At 37.2% G+C, this 16220-nt stretch overlaps 1 protein-coding gene across 2 annotated transcripts in view; it reads right to left on the minus strand.

The window, feature by feature from the left end:
- Positions 1 to 16220, minus strand: part of COL4A3BP (collagen type IV alpha 3 binding protein) — a 102681-nt gene that overhangs the window by 80176 nt on the left and 6285 nt on the right. Inside the window, exons 3-4 of one of the 2 annotated variants that reach the window (XM_015571599.1) lie at positions 14238 to 14376; positions 2033 to 2149 (exon numbers count right to left, since the gene is read on the minus strand). In XM_015571599.1, the coding sequence (XP_015427085.1) occupies positions 2033 to 2149; positions 14238 to 14376 (256 nt within the window). The remainder of the gene's footprint in view (positions 1 to 2032; positions 2150 to 14237; positions 14377 to 16220) is intronic. The other variant, XM_015571598.1, reaches the window with a different exon arrangement.

Raw genomic sequence — 16220 nt, forward strand, 5'->3', positions numbered from 1 at the left:
GGGGCTGAGGGCCCCCGCCTCCCCTCCGAGTGCACAAATTTTTGTGCACCGGGCCTCTAGTATCTATTATAATGGACTTACCTTGGACAAACCTCTCCAAGAACACTTCCCTAATAATTCCCCTGGTAGAATAATGGGTCTAATCCAGGTGAGTATTTTAGGTGAATATTGTCTCAATATAGGAATGGATGAAATTAACTGCCCAGGAGAAAAATTGGAACTTCTGGACAATAGCAGATACTTGTTCCCCTCAGCTCTTTCCTTGTCAAATATTAGACAGTATCCGTTCCTAATCGATGTTATTGGTTTATTATTGTTACTTTTGTTCCTGGTATGTAAATGTGATACTAGAGGCAGAAAAACAAAACTTTAATTAAAAAAAAAAAAGAAAAAAAAAAAGAAAACATCTCACTACCTCATTCCTAAAAAAAAAATAAATAAATAAATTGCTGATTATATTTGATGATAGCATTTGAATTTTCTCCCTCCATGTTAGTTTAATAACTCAATTTACTTTTACAATTCACATGCAATTTACATTTACTAATATGTTGCTTAGTTGGCATATATCACATATTTTACATTAAAATTAAAAAATTAAGTATTAAGAATAACAATTATTATTCCTTCTTTGTTGTCTATGAATAAACTATCTTTAGAAATCTGAAAGAAAACGTTTACAATGTATCTGGAACTTGCTGCTGACTCTCTTTTCTAAGAACTTAAATTCACCAAAAATCTGTTACCTCAGCTTAAGTCACAGTGCTCTGAAAGAGACCCAAAGATTATGTCTATCTGTTGTTCAAAGACACAAAGAAATCAATAATATAGAAGAAATATATGCTTCATGTATACGTCTTCATTAAAAAAGAAAATACAAACTGGAAGCATGCTAAGAAAAACAAGCAAAATAAAATGTGCTTAATTAAACAGAAAAAAAAAATAGCCCTGTAATCTAAATCAACTAAGCCTTTAAAAATCATCCCAGTTAAAAAAATAAAAATTAGTTCTACTTAATAACATCTTTAATCATTAAGAGGGCTGGCCCTGATTAAATTCACAAACTAGGCCATTCTCCTTATGTGCGCATTTAGCAACTCACTGAATGCAGACCTCTTCACCCAGAAACACTATGGTATAATTTAGTGAATTTAGTTGTAGCTCCAAAGCCCATTCTTTTCTCCACTATGTCATGAATGGGAAGATATTTACCATTGTGGTAAATAACTTTATATATATTATCCCATGTATTCCTTACACACACTAAGAGAAGAATTATCATACCAAGGGCCACATATGTTATACTTGGCAGAGGCTGCAGGGTCTGATTCCAGGTAGGCCTGGCTCCAACGCAGTGAGAATCTATATTTCTCATCTCTTTTTATTATTATTATATTTTTTATTTTTCATCTCTTTTTTAAATAACAGAAAGCTGTTCCCATTTTTAGACTCTTTTCTAAATTAATACTAAGATAATTAAGATTCCCAAAGTTTTTATTTATTTTTTATCGTTTTTATTTTAGAAAAAGGAACATTGATATGAGAGAGTTGTCTCCCGTACTCACTCTGACTGGGGATCGAATCTGCAACCTGGGTATGTGCCCTGACCGGGAATCGAACCTGTCTAAAGGTTTATTATGAGATATTTCCATACTTACCAAAAAAATGATTTGCAAATGTTTACACTAAGAATTTATCCAAAATGGTTATGATGAGCCTAACATTGAAGTTTTTAAATATTAGGGTTTTACAATCCAATGTTATTTCAAAAATTCTTTTATCCAGATCATATAAATGGCATTTATTATGAAGCAAATCCTAAATTGGAAAATCAAGATTTGATTTACTAAAAAGGGCATATTTTATTTTAGTTAACAATTAAAAATATTTATCATAGAAAAGTCCCTTAGAAATAAAAGTATTTCACAAATTTAATTCTGTACTGCTTTAATTTTACCACCCAAACAATGTACAACTTTTCAGTAACACACAATATATCTCAAGATGGACAAGTAAACACTGGAGACCCTACCTTGTGCTGTTCGATGGCATCTATCCACTGTTGTCTGTGATCTGGATCCTGAGCACGAAGATACCAAACGCTATCATTTACACTAATATCAAATCGACATTCATCAAAATCATGGGGCTGTAGAGAAAAAAGTAGAAAGTGAAAAGCAAAACTAATTATATTCTTAGAAGTATCATACTCTACAGCAATAAACATAACCCATTCTGGCTGGTGGGACACTCTTGTTATTCTTTTGTTTTTCTACTCAAGTAACTTTTTCGTTCTTTTTTTTTTTTAATCCTCACCTGAGGATATTTTTTCCATTGATTTTCAGACAGAGTGGAAGGGAGGTGGGAGAGAGAGAAAACCATCACAAGTGACACATTGATTGGTTGCCCCTGTATGCGCCCAAATGGGGCCAGGAATAGAACCTGGAACTGAGGTACATACCCTTATATAGAACCTGAGACCCTTCAGTTCACGGGTTGATACTCTAACCACTAAGCAATCCAGCCAGGGCTCAAATAACTTTTTTGAAGGGTCCTCAGATGAAGAGTACAACAAGGGTAAAGTTACCAAACACTAAATTTCATTCACCATTCCTACAAATGAGGTGACACAAGCTATAAATATATTTCAAAAAAGTGTTTTTGATCAAATGCTCTTAGTTAGCTAAACTAATGGAAACATTACAAAGTTTTTATTTATTTTTTATTATCGTTTTTTTAGAAAAAGGAACATTGATATGAGAGAGTTGTCTCCCGTACTCACTCTGACTGGGGATCGAATCTGCAACCTGGGTATGTGCCCTGACCGGGAATCGAACCTGTAACCCTTTGGTGCATAGGATGACACTTCAACCATCTGAACCACACCAGCCAGGACCATAAAATTTCAAAAACCAATATAATACTAAAGCTAAAACAGAGATTAAAAGACGGACATCACCACCAGTTTTCTTTAGGCTGGGAAAAATTCAGAATCAATAATCAGATAATAAAAGCTAATGCATGATCAATATCAAGAAGAATGTGCCTGTGGTATCCAAGGTCAGACTGGTTTTTCTTGCTTTGTGTGTGTACATATTTTGCACCTCTCAACCAAAACAGGCGTTTCAACTACAACTCTATAAAACCCAAATGAACAAGTATAGGCAAGTATGTGAACATGTGCAAAGTTCCCTTGAAGTCACTCAGGAGTGGCATGGTAAATTTATAACTTTCCTTATTCCTTGGTTTACCATGGTATACTGAATTAACTAATAACGCAGATTTATTAATATCATAGCAGAAGTCAAAGACTAGCTTTAAATTACAAGAATGTGGCATGCATGTGTGTGTGTGTGTGTATATGTATGTGTGTGTGTATGTATGTATATATATTGTGTGTGTGTGTGTGTGTGTGTGTGTGTGTCTACCCATTCTCATGGGCCTTGTATTTCTAGAACTGGCTGGTGGGACACTCTTGTTATTCTTTTGTTTTTCTACTCAAGTAACTTTTTCGTTCTTTTTTTTTTTTAATCCTCACCTGAGGATATTTTTTCCATTGATTTTCAGACAGAGTGGAAGGGAGGTGGGAGAGAGAGAAAACCATCACAAGTGACACATTGATTGGTTGCCCCTGTATGCGCCCAAATGGGGCCAGGAATAGAACCTGGAACTGAGGTACATACCCTTATATAGAACCTGAGACCCTTCAGTTCACGGGTTGATACTCTAACCACTAAGCAATCCAGCCAGGGCTCAAATAACTTTTTTGAAGGGTCCTCAGATGAAGAGTACAACAAGGGTAAAGTTACCAAACACTAAATTTCATTCACCATTCCTACAAATGAGGTGACACAAGCTATAAATATATTTCAAAAAAGTGTTTTTGATCAAATGCTCTTAGTTAGCTAAACTAATGGAAACATTACTGAAAGCACAATTAAAAAAGGTTCAAAACAGACCAGCTGGGGTGGCTCAGTGGTTGAATGTCAACCCATGAACCAGGAGGTCATAGTTCAATTCCCGGTCAGGGCACATGCCAGGTTTTGGGTTCAATTCCTAGTAGGGGGTGTGGAGGAGATAGCTGATCAATCATTGATGCTTCTATCTCTCTCTGTGAAATCAATAAAAAAGATTTTTTTATTTATTTAAGAAAAAGGTCCAAAATAAGTCTTAGGAAAGACATTACATTTTTTCTGCCTCCATTATTTAAAAGTAAATTCTCATCATGAAGAGTTTGATTACATTAAATTTTATAAACAAGATATTTTTACATTCTATCACGAAATAGTTAACATTTTCTCCTAAGTATCTCAAATTAACTTCTAGGCTTTTGTATGTCTTTGATAGTGACAGTCAGGAGAGCTTTCAATGAAAAGCAAAGATAAAATGAATAATACATCAGACTTATGTTAGATAGTGGAAACTGCCTGCTTTTGAGTCAAAATGTAAACACAGTGAAAATGTCAACTATTTGGTTTAGTGTTTTACATTATTCATAAGAATGTATAAAATTAGTATCTTAATTTTTTGCCCAATAAGTGAATTACAATATTACAGAATCACATCATTATCTACTGGATAGAGTACAGAGATTCATCAATGTAACAGAAAACTTATTTGCTGAAGAAAATTTACACTTCGCATTTCCAGGGTTTATTGTTTATTTTCTTCCCCCTTAATAGCATCAATCTTTTATCTTTATCAATTTATTTAGCAAAAATTATAGAACTCCACAATGTTCTTTAGCCTATGAAACTATTTCTTTTAAGATTAAGACAATAAACCACAGTTCTGACTGGCTAAAGTATACACATTAAACATTTCCTGAATCACTATGTGCTGGCCTCATATGACTACTAAAGGCCTGGTGTGCGGATTCATGCACTGGTGGGGTCCCTTGGCCTGGCCTGCGGGGATCAGTGGACCTCCGCACTGCTGCAGTCTGGCCTTACCCGCCAGCTCATTGGGCTCCAGCCTGCTGTCTGAGTTGAGCACGCACAGCACGAAGTAGTGTGCAAAGTGGCGCTGGGGAGAATTCTGAGCCTGGGCTGGGTGCTGCGCCGCTCCTGCTCATCCCACTCCACTGCACCTGCCCCCAAATGGGGCTGAAAACAGGGCAGCCTGAAAGTGTATTTAGGCTACAGCAATAGTTCTTCTTTAGAAAAAAATACAATATAATTAAATTTTCTATTCAGTTGTACTTCCATGATACTACATCCCACTCAACCAGAACTGTGGTACTACCAAAATCTATCCTAGCATATTCTCTAAAATTCATTATTTCTTAAAATTTCTGAGTTTTCCTGATTTTTTATGTTTACCCCATAGCCTGATCGTAATGGTATATATCTCAGATAAGTTCACAGAAGTTCATTTCAATAATAATAATAAGGTCTAATAACTACAAAAAAAAGCTAAACAGAATACCTTCTCTGTGGATTATACAGCAATTTTAATACAGTTAGTGTATGAAAGAAAGATTAATAATAACTACCTTTAAATTGTATGATTAGAACTAATTGCCTTAATTTGTTTGCCTATATATTTTTCTATAAATCACATGTAATACTTTTGTTAAAGGACAAAAGTGCTGACTGATACATATGGAAGGAGTTTGTAGAGTTGAAAAATCACCATTTTGTCAATCATAGAAAAGATTGGGTGGGGTAGGCACCATAAATAGTTGAAAAATCATAAGGCTCTCTTCCCTGATCTCTAGACTTTCACTCAGTTGCCTTTCTATTATTTTCTCTTAAATGCCTATGATGCATCTCAATATATCTAAAACTGATCTGATATGCCTCCCTTCCCAAACTTCTCTTGCAGGTTTCTGAACTTTTGGAAATGGTAACTACCAACTGCTTAGACCTGAAATCCTACGACTCCTCATCTTTTACACCCTATAAGGAATCCACCAGCAAATCTGCAAATCTTGTCAGCTCTACCTTCAAAATGAGTCTGGAATCCAATCGTTTCTCATAATCTCTACCATTACTACTGTGGTCCAAGCCACTATCACCTTTCACCTGATTTGCAATAACCTCCTAAGACTGTCTGATTCTGTTTTCCTACTTCCATCTCAGCATTTGTGACTCACGTTATACTTCTACTGAACAATCATGATCTAAACCATTCATTTTTACCTATCTATCTATGTAAATAACCAACCAATGACATATTTATGCACACCTATTATTTACCAAGCACTACTCAAGGCACCGAGAATATAATGGTGAGGATGAACTGCTATGATCCTTTGCAGAGATCACATTGACCAAATAATCACACACAAAATGTAAAACTCAAATGTAACAAGCCATAGTTAAGAAAGGTACACCATATGGAGAAAGCCTATAATAAAAGGACGTAACCTAGTTAGGGGAAGGCTTCCAAGAAATAATACTTCAGCCAACAGAAGGATGAAATGAAATGAAGAAAGAAGGCCCTAACAGGTTTGGCTCAGTGGTTAGAGCATCAGCTTGCAGACTGAAAGGTCCCAGGTTCCATCCCGGTCAAGGGCATGTACCTTGGTTGCAGGCACATCCCCAGTAGCAGGTGTGCAGGAAGCAGCTGATCGATGTTTCTCTCTCATCCATGTTTCTAACTCTCTACCCGTCTCTGTAAAAACAAACAAAAAAAAAAGTATCCTTCCCAAGATATTTAAAAAAAAAAAATGAACAAAGAAGGAAAACATTCAGCATGTAACCTGGTTGGAGTGGCTCAGTTGGTTGAGCATCCTCCTGTACACCAAAAGGTTGCTGGTTCAATTCCCTATCAGGGCAAATACCTGGGCTGCGGGTTCAATTCCCAATTGGGGCACATAGGTGGTAGGCAAACTGCGGCTCGCGAGCCACATACGGCTCTTTGGCCCCTTGAGTGTGGCTCTTCCAAAGCCTTAGGAGTACCCTAATTAAGTTACTAACAATGTACCTACCTATATAGCTTAAGTTAAAAAAAATTTGGCTCTCAAAAGAAATTTCAATCGTTGTACTGTTGATATTAGGCTCTGTTGACTAATGAGTTTGCGACCACTGGGTTAGGCAACCAATCCATGTTTCTCTCTCTCCCTTCCTCTCTCTAAGCAATAATTGCGGGGAGGAGGGGAGTGCATGTAAAGATCTAGGGGCCCAGCGGTGTGGCTCAGTGGTTGAACTGAGTGGGGAGGTCATGGGGGCACGTAGGAGGCAGCTGATTAATGATTCTCTCTCATCAATGGTGTATCTTTTTCTTTTCTTTTTTCTTTTCTTTCTTTTTCCTTGTTTTTTCTTGATAATCCTCACCCGAGGGTATTTTTCCATTGGTTTTTAGTGAATGGGAGAGAGAGGGAAAGACAGAAACATCGATGTGAGAGAAACACATCAGTTGGTTGCCTCCTGCATGAGCCCTGACCAAGGCCCAGGTTGGGAAGGAGCCTGCAATCAAGGTATGTGCCTTGACTGGAATCAAACCTGGGACCCTTTGGTCTGCAGGCTGATGCTCTATCCACTGAGCAAACTGGCTAGGGTTCATCAATGATGCTTCTATCTCTCCTTTGGAATCAATAAAAACATGTATTTTTTTTAAAAAGATCTAGGGCAGGAAAGAGCAAGCCAGATAAGATCCTGAAAGAGGTATATAACGTGATTGAAGGTGACACAGTGAGAGGGAGTCCCCTAGAGATGAGAGTTAGAGAAGGCAGGCCCTGGCTGTGTGGCTCAGCAGTTAGAACATTAGCCTGCCCATTGAAGGTTCAATCCCCAGACCCGGTCTGGGCACATTCAGGAGGCAACCAATCAATGTGTCCTCTTACACTGATGTTTCTCTTTTCCTCTCTCCCCTTCCCTCCTGCTCTCTCTAAAAATCAATAGAAAAGCCTGGCCGGCATGGTTCAGTGGTTGAGTGTCGACCTGTAAACCAGGAGGTCATGGTTCGACTCCCAATCAGGACACATGCTGGGGTTGTGGGCTCGATCCCCAGAAGAGGGTGTGCAGGAGGCTGCCAATCAATGATTCTCTCTCATCATTGATGTTTTTATCTCTCTCCCTCTCCCTTCCTCTCTGAAATCAATAAAAATATATTTCTAGAGTTTATAAAATGTCTTAAATATATTTGCCAGTAAAAGCCTGTTTCTAAAGGTTATAAAATGTCTTCATAAGTTGCCAAGCTAAAGAATGCTAATTGCTTACTTATTAATTTTCATTAGAAATTGAAGTTTTAAGGGTTAAAATCTCATCTGTAGGAAAACTTCTAAGGTACAGTGTATGGGCAAACATGGTTGTAAATTAAACAGTCAGGGCTATGAAAAAGCAGAGACGACCGCTGGGTTCTTCCCTGCTCTCTGGTTCCCCATTTTTCAGCTTTTGCATTTCTTCATCATCACAGTATCTTTAAACTAGACTCAGATGAAGGAATTTAAGAGCTGACATTACTGAAAAGAAACACCTTATACCATTGCCAAGGTTTGACAGAGTCACTTCAAGAAAATGCCAAGTTGGTAACTCCTTCTTTTCACAAGGAGCTCCCAGGAGACAGACACTTTACACTAGATTGCCCAAGGAAGTCATTTTGACTGCTTTTTAATTTCAATTAGAAAAACAATGATGTATATAATGACAGAATTTCTTAGAATTTTGTTACTTTTTATACAACATATAAATGCGTTTATTAATAATTGTAGTTACCTCCCCCTCCTTCATTTCCGGTTTATATATGTGTGTTATACCTATATTGCCCGAAAGCAGTCATTTTGACTGCTTGCGGGAAATTTTAAAAAAAGTGCACAGAAGAAGAAGGCCGCCGAATTTTGAGGAACGATTGGACAACAACATTACCAGAAATATGTGCATTTATTGGGATTTTATATGCTCGTGGAGCCTACGAGGCAAAAAATTTAAAACTCAGTTATTTATGGTCAGCAAAGTAGGGTCCCGAATTTTTTAGAAAAACTATGGCCAGAGAAAAGTTCAAGCAAATCCTACGATTTATTCATTTTGACAAAAGAACCGAAAGAAGTAGGCACCTACAAACAAATAAGTTTGCCTTGGTTTCGGAAGTATGGGACAAGTTCATTGAAAAGAGTCGAGCTTGCTATCAACCAGGGCAAAATATAACAGTTGACGAGCAATTACTTCCGTCAAAAGCCAGGTGCAGGTTTACACAGTATATGCCTAATAAACCCAAAAAATTTGGCATCAAATTCTGGCTTGCATCAGAAGTTAGTAGCAAATATGTTTTGAATGGTTTTCCTTATTTGGGGAAAGATGAACAACAACCATCGTCAATGCTTCTCAGTGAACACGTTGTTCTGAAACTTGTCGAGCCATATACAGACTGTGGAATTGCGCAATAAGGTAAACTAGTACTTGTTATTCGAATCTTTATGCAGTGATACTTGTTCTAATAAGTTGTTTATTTTATTTCTTTTGCGCCCTAAATTCATGAAAGAAATGTCGAATAACTTGTTATATAACTAAATAATATAAAAAAATATTAAAAATTAATTTTAAACAAATTTCTTTACACATTAGTTATTCTTTCACAATGCAGTCATTTTGACTGCTTTTGGGCAATATAGGTATATACTAAATTTCAGTCTTTCTAGTGTTAAAGATCAGTTGACTGCCATCTGGAGATTTTGTTTATTGAAGACAGCATCAAATAAAAGACACTCTCCAACCTCATTGGAAGGGAACTTATCAGGCACCTAACTGCGAATGGACATCTTACTCCTATCTACAGACATCAAAGACTCTTTGAGGAAAAGAAGCTGCCAATACCAGAGGTAGACAACTATCCCAAGACATCAATAAGGCCTGCATAAATACAGATTGATACTGAACTCAGCAAACATTTTGTTTTATTGTCTTTACCTAATTGCTAATGATATTAGTCACAATAATATATTTGTTCTGTGTTTACATAGTCAAACTATTTATGATTACTGAACATGTATAAGATAATTGTTAATACTCTTTTCATGACTTATGTAAATGTTATACTAGATGCCAAATATTAAAAAAGTGACAGAAACTCGACCATGATATTGCACAGGACAGAAATGATCAGAGTGTAGTTTTTACTCAATGAAGGCCATTAAAATCTTGAGACAGCATGGGTAACTTGGGCTCAGGATCCCAAGAACGCCAGATAAGAAAAATGCAGCACTGACATCACCCTGCTGCCCCTTATGTGATCCCAAGGACCCCAGTTAGCCACAAGAAACACCAGTAAGAATGTCACCAACCCTCCACTTTCTGGCTCTCCCACTCCCACGAAAGCAGAATTTTACCTCCCTTCTAACTGCTTGCTTCTCCAGCCCCACATGGAAAATTCTACAAGCCCATCTTTTTGCACAAACTCACTTTGTCCCCAACTTATAAAACCAGCCAAGCAGAGCCAGACCCTTGAGCCAGTTCAGAGAACCTTCCTCTCCCCTGTACTGCCTCCCTGTGCTTGAGCATACACTTAATAAAAATCTGTCTGGAAATTTCTTTAAGGTTTCCTCTTGATGTCTCTATCTTGAGAAACCCAAGAACCCTAATACTGGTAACAACCTGATGCCTGCCATGTTGGGGAAAAATCTGACTCCCATGGTTACGGTATTGCCTCATCCCCAATGAACAAGATGCCATCGATACTGAGACTTTCTAGGAATAAGCCTTTCCTAGTACTGTGAGACCACTCTATCTGTCCAAAATACTGGTCATCAATGCATCCTTCAGATTAATGTATGACTAAGGGGAAACTGAAAAAAAAAGAAAGAAAAAAAAAGAGAAAGTAACCTCACAGGGTGATCTGATGATAAATTTGTAACTAGGTAGGTCATGGTTGTAGGCACGCCCCAGACATAAAACATCTTTACTGAAAGTTTATCTATGCTTTAAGTAAGCCCCGTCCATTGTTTCTGTACATCTACGTTAACACCCTTTGAAATAACTACCCTGAAGAGAGCACACAATCTTTTTAACTATCAGTTAATCCAATTCCTGCCTTGCTTTCTCCCACCTCCATGTAATCTTCCTTACTTTCCCTCCTCAATTTCAAATGCATAAAAGAAGTTGCAAAACTGTTATTCTCAGGGAGTATTTGAGACCTTGCTTCCTGGGTATGTACTGTCAGTTTGGCTCAAATAAATGCTTATAAAAATTAAAGAAAAGAAAAAACAACCACCAAAGTTCTGCATGCAAATATAAGTATAATAACAACAAAAATCTACAAAAAAAGTTTTTCCTGAGCAGATGCAATGTACATGTTCATTAAAAATTTTCCTTTGCCCCGAATAAGCCATGCACTATTATCATTGTCCATAATTTAAGATAGGATAACTATATATATTTATTTTTTTAAATATATTTTATTGATTTGCTACAGAGAGGAAGGGAGAGAGATAGAGTTAGAAACATGGATGAGAGAGAAACACCGATCATCTGCCTCCTGCACACTTCCCACTGGGGATGTGCCCGCAACCCAGGTACATGCCCTTGATTGGAATCGAACCCAGGACCCTTGATAACTATATTTAAATCTACAGAAATTAGCATGGTACTCTAGAAATACTACTACTTAGTAAACAATAAAGATAAAATTTCATTCCTTCCTATTTTAACATCAACCATCAATATATTATTTTCAAAGAGTCAAATATGTAACTAACATGTGGCAATATGCAAAAAGGAGGCGAGGAACCTAGGAAAACACTTCAAGAAAGTACATTTCTATGCACTATTCTGTCTTCTAGAATGGATAATGTTCTACCTTAAGAGAAATAAAATCTCCAAATAATAAACTAGATACAATTTAAAAATACACTATAATGTACCAAATACCAGTCAAAATAAATACTGAGCCTTTACATTTAAAATATTTCTTTTTAAAAAAATATTTTTTTATTGATTTCAGAGAGGAAGGGAGAAAGAGAGGGAGATAGAAACATCAATAATGAGACAATCACTGATCGGCTGCCTCCTGCATGCCCCACACTGGGGATGGAGCCTGCAACCTGGGCATGTGCCCGGACCAGGAATCGAACCATAAACTCCTGGTTCTTAGGTCGACGCTCAAACACTGAGCCACACTGAACGTGCTCAAAATAGTTCTTTTAAAACTGTCCCTAAGAATGGAGAGTAGTAGTCCAATTCTTAACACTTCCAAACAATTCCTCTATAGGTTTTTCTATCTCAATACTCAACTAAGCTTTTGTTTTCAAACTTGGAATATCCAAAAGGAGCAGAATGTATGAAAAATAAAGGAAAAATACTATAAGATTTTTCTTAAATGTGTAAAATAAACATGTCAGGTTTAGATATCAAAACAGATCCAAAGTGCTTTCTACTTTTATAAGCAATGAAAAGTCTATCATAATGTGAATTCTCTTTGAATGTATTAGTAAAATCTAGATTAAGTTTTAACATACCCATTTTCAGAATTTAACTACAAACACTACCTTCACTGACCTGCATTCAATTGACCTGCCTTAACCAACACTTTTTTTTTTTTGCTTTTTATTAAATATGCCAAGGTATGCTGACCACTCTCTATTAGTATGCTATTTTTAGCATATCCAGGCACTTCTGATCCCACTAGTTGCGATATATGCTTAACCGGTCAGTTGGTTGTTCCCAAACCTGATTATACCAGTTTACTTGTTATACTTCTTACATAATTTAAGTAAACATTATGTAAGTGTATGAAATACAAGTACAAAAAGAGGTTTGTTCCTACGTAAACTAAGTTGAATGTAAACCAAGTAATTACTCAGTAAAGGTGAGTCAGTCCTTTAAAAGGTATTGAATTAGATAAAGGTAAGACATCTGTAAAATATTAGAAAATCATTATAAGTCAGAAAGAACCTATATTTAGAGGTTGTTTTTTTTTAAAGTATCTTTAAGCTTTTATTCTATTTTAGAGATATCAAAACTGGAAATTACAAAGCATGCATTATGAATATAGTTTACACAAGATCAACTTAACTCCACATTCAAAGACATGGTGTTAGCTATACATAAAAAATTTGGTAAGCATAGATTTATATATTTTGTTAAAATTTTAAAATGCTGACATATGTTTGTTTTTTTTGGTTAATCCTCACCCAAGGATATTTTTTTCATTGCCCTTTAGAGAGTGGACAGGAGGTAGGGAGGGGAAGACAGAGAGAAACATCGATGTGAGAGAGGCATCACATATGCCCCAATCAGGGTCAGGGATCAAACCCACAAACCAGGTACATGCCCTTGACCGGGAATTGAACCCAAGACCCTTCAGTGCAGAGGTGGGCACTCCAATCGTTCAGCAACTTGGCCAGGGAAAGATGTATTTTTTTTTATTTTCCTGCTTTACTGTAGGGAGGCAGCTATAGGGTTAAGCCTCAGACTAACCTGTTGGCAAAGCCGCAAACAAGTCCCAGCTTAGAGGGCACAGCCCTCTTAGCATAGTTAGGCTTGACCTTGTGATACTCCCTAGATCTTATCTGGGTAGCTAATGGGCTGAGGGAGATGCAGCAAGTGCTACCAAAACAGTGAAACTCACAAGAACACTGTAACTATGGTGACCACTACCTTGTTTACCTGTGGCTATAAAATAAAGGCTCAGCTTGCTGTCTGGATCTCTCTGTGGCCTCAGTCAGGCACAGGAAAATCCACCTAGCCAGGGGTGGGCAAACTTTTTGACTCGAGGGCCACAATGGGTTCTTAAACTGGACCAGAGGGCCAGAACAAAAGCATGGATGGAGTGTTTGTGTGAACTAATATAAATTCAAAGTAAATATCATTACATAAAAGGGTACGGTCTTTTTTTTCAATAGTTTTATTCATTTCAAACGAGCCGCATCCGGCCCGCGGGCTGTAGTTTGCCCACGGCTGACTAGACCCAGCTTATTCTGTCTTTTCTACATCCTTCACCGCCTCAGTCAGGCTCACCGAACCTTTGGCTGAGCTGGCCCGGCACACTTTACTATTTCTAATAACCTACCAATCTCAACGGACATGAAACTTTCTAACATCCTTTTTTTTTTTCTGAAGGCCTTACTTAAGGGCTTGCTATACCAACTAGATAATTATTACATGTCTATATAAAATAATAGCATGTAACAATAAACATTCTAAAATAGCTTTATGGAAAAAAAGTATTAGATTATATACACCACAAGGGCAAGAATCTTTACCTATTTTGTTCACAGATGTATACTAGGTAGGTAGAATAGTTCCTGGTGTATAGTTGATGCTCAATAAGTACCTGTTTAATGAAAGACAACAGAAACTTACCGTGATGACAGCCTTGCTAAGACAGATAGATCCTCTGCAGCCATACTCTGTCTCATCTTCAGATTTGTAGTAACTCAAAGTATTATTTTTCATAACTACCCAACGATCTTGCCATCCATGAATGTAGTTTGTCCACTGGGAATAGAAGAAAGGTGGGTGGAGAGGGGTGAGGGGAGGAAAACAAAAAACAGTAAGTCAGTATTTTAGAAATCCAAACTTTCTAAAATAGCAATCAATCTGATTTTAAAACCAAAGTGTGAAAAGTTCTAACGTAATAATAATTAATAAAAATAAGAAGTGGAAAGTTGGTATTTTCTAAATTATATAATGATTTTCAGTAATTTTTTATAAAATAAATAGATCAATATAATATAATATTTTCTTCTAACATTTGAGGAATAAAATAGAAGCAGATTTCAGTTTAAAATTCTGCTTTGCCTCTTGCCAGGCTGGGCACATGCCTGGTTGCAGGCTTGATCCCCAGTAATGGGCGTGCGGGAGGCCGTGATGTTTCTCTCACTGATGTTTGTATCTCTCCCTCTCCCCCTAAAATCAATAAAAACATATTAAAAAATAAAATAAAATTCTGCTTTGCCTCTGCACAGCAAAGGAAACCAACAAAACAAAAAGGCAACCAACCAAGTGGTAAAGATATTTGCAAATGATACTTCCGATAAAGGGCTAATATATAAAATTTGGACAGAACTCATATAACTCAACAACAACAACAAAACAATTCAATTAAAAAATGGACAGAGGATCTGCAGACATTTTTCCAAGACAACAAACGGATGGCCAATAGGCATAGGAAAAGATGTTCAACTTCACCAATTACTAAGGCAATGCAAATCAAAACCATAATGGGATATTACCTCATACCCATTAGATCAGCTATTATCAAAAAGACAAAAAATAGCTCTAACTGGTTTGGCTCAGTGGGTAGAGCGTAGGCCTGCTGACTCAAGAGTCCCAGGTTCGATTCCTGTCAAGGGCATGTAACTTGGTTGCAGGCACATACCCAGTGGGGAGTGTGCAGGAGACAGCTGATCGATGTTTCTCTCTCATTGATGTTTCTAACTGTCTCCCTCCCTTGCTGTTTCTAACTCTCGCTCTTCCTTACTCTCTGTAAAACATCAATAAAATATATTTTTTTAAAAAGACAAAAAATAACAAGTGTTATAGAGGATGTGGAGAAAAGGGAACCCTCTTGCTCTGTTTGAGATTATAAATTGGTGCAGTCCCTATGGAAAACAGTATGGAGGTTCCTAAAAAAATTAAGAATAGACTATCACATGGCCCAGCATTTCCTCTTCTGGGTATTTATCCAAATATGAAAATACTTTTTTGAAAAGATATACGTACCCCTATGTTCACTGAGGTATTATTTACAATACCATGATATGAAAACAACTTAAGTGTCCATTGATGAATAAAGATGTGTGTGTGTGTGTACGCGCACAACAGTACTCAGACAAAAAAAATAAAATATTGTCATTCTGACAACAAGATGAAATATAATCAGATGGTGTGGAAAAGAACAAAAAATATGATTTCACTCATATGTGGAATGTAAAACAAAAAGTAACAAATAAACAAAACAAAAACAAACTCATAGATACAGAAAACAGACTGGTGGTTACCAGACGGGAAGGGAAGTGGTGTAAGGGTGAAATGGGTAAAGAGGGTCAAATATATGATAACGAATGGAAATCAGACTTTTTGGTGGTGAGCATGCAATGGAATATAGAAATATTAAGTTTCAGTTGTATACCTGAAATCTTTACAATGTTATTAACAAACTAGAGGCCCGGTGCCAAAAAATTTGTGCACTGGGGGGGGGTGGGGGAGAGTCCCTCAGCCCAGCCTGTGCCCTCTTGCAGTCTGGGATCCCTTGGGAGATAACGCCCTGCTGGCTTAGGCCTGCTCCTGGGTGGCAGAGGGCAGGCCCAATCCCTAGGTGCAGACCCTGGTCAGGCTCAGAGC

Source organism: Myotis davidii, unplaced genomic scaffold (genome assembly GCF_000327345.1).
Source record: "Myotis davidii unplaced genomic scaffold, ASM32734v1 scaffold44, whole genome shotgun sequence".
In the NCBI taxonomy this organism is placed as follows: domain Eukaryota; kingdom Metazoa; phylum Chordata; class Mammalia; order Chiroptera; family Vespertilionidae; genus Myotis; species Myotis davidii.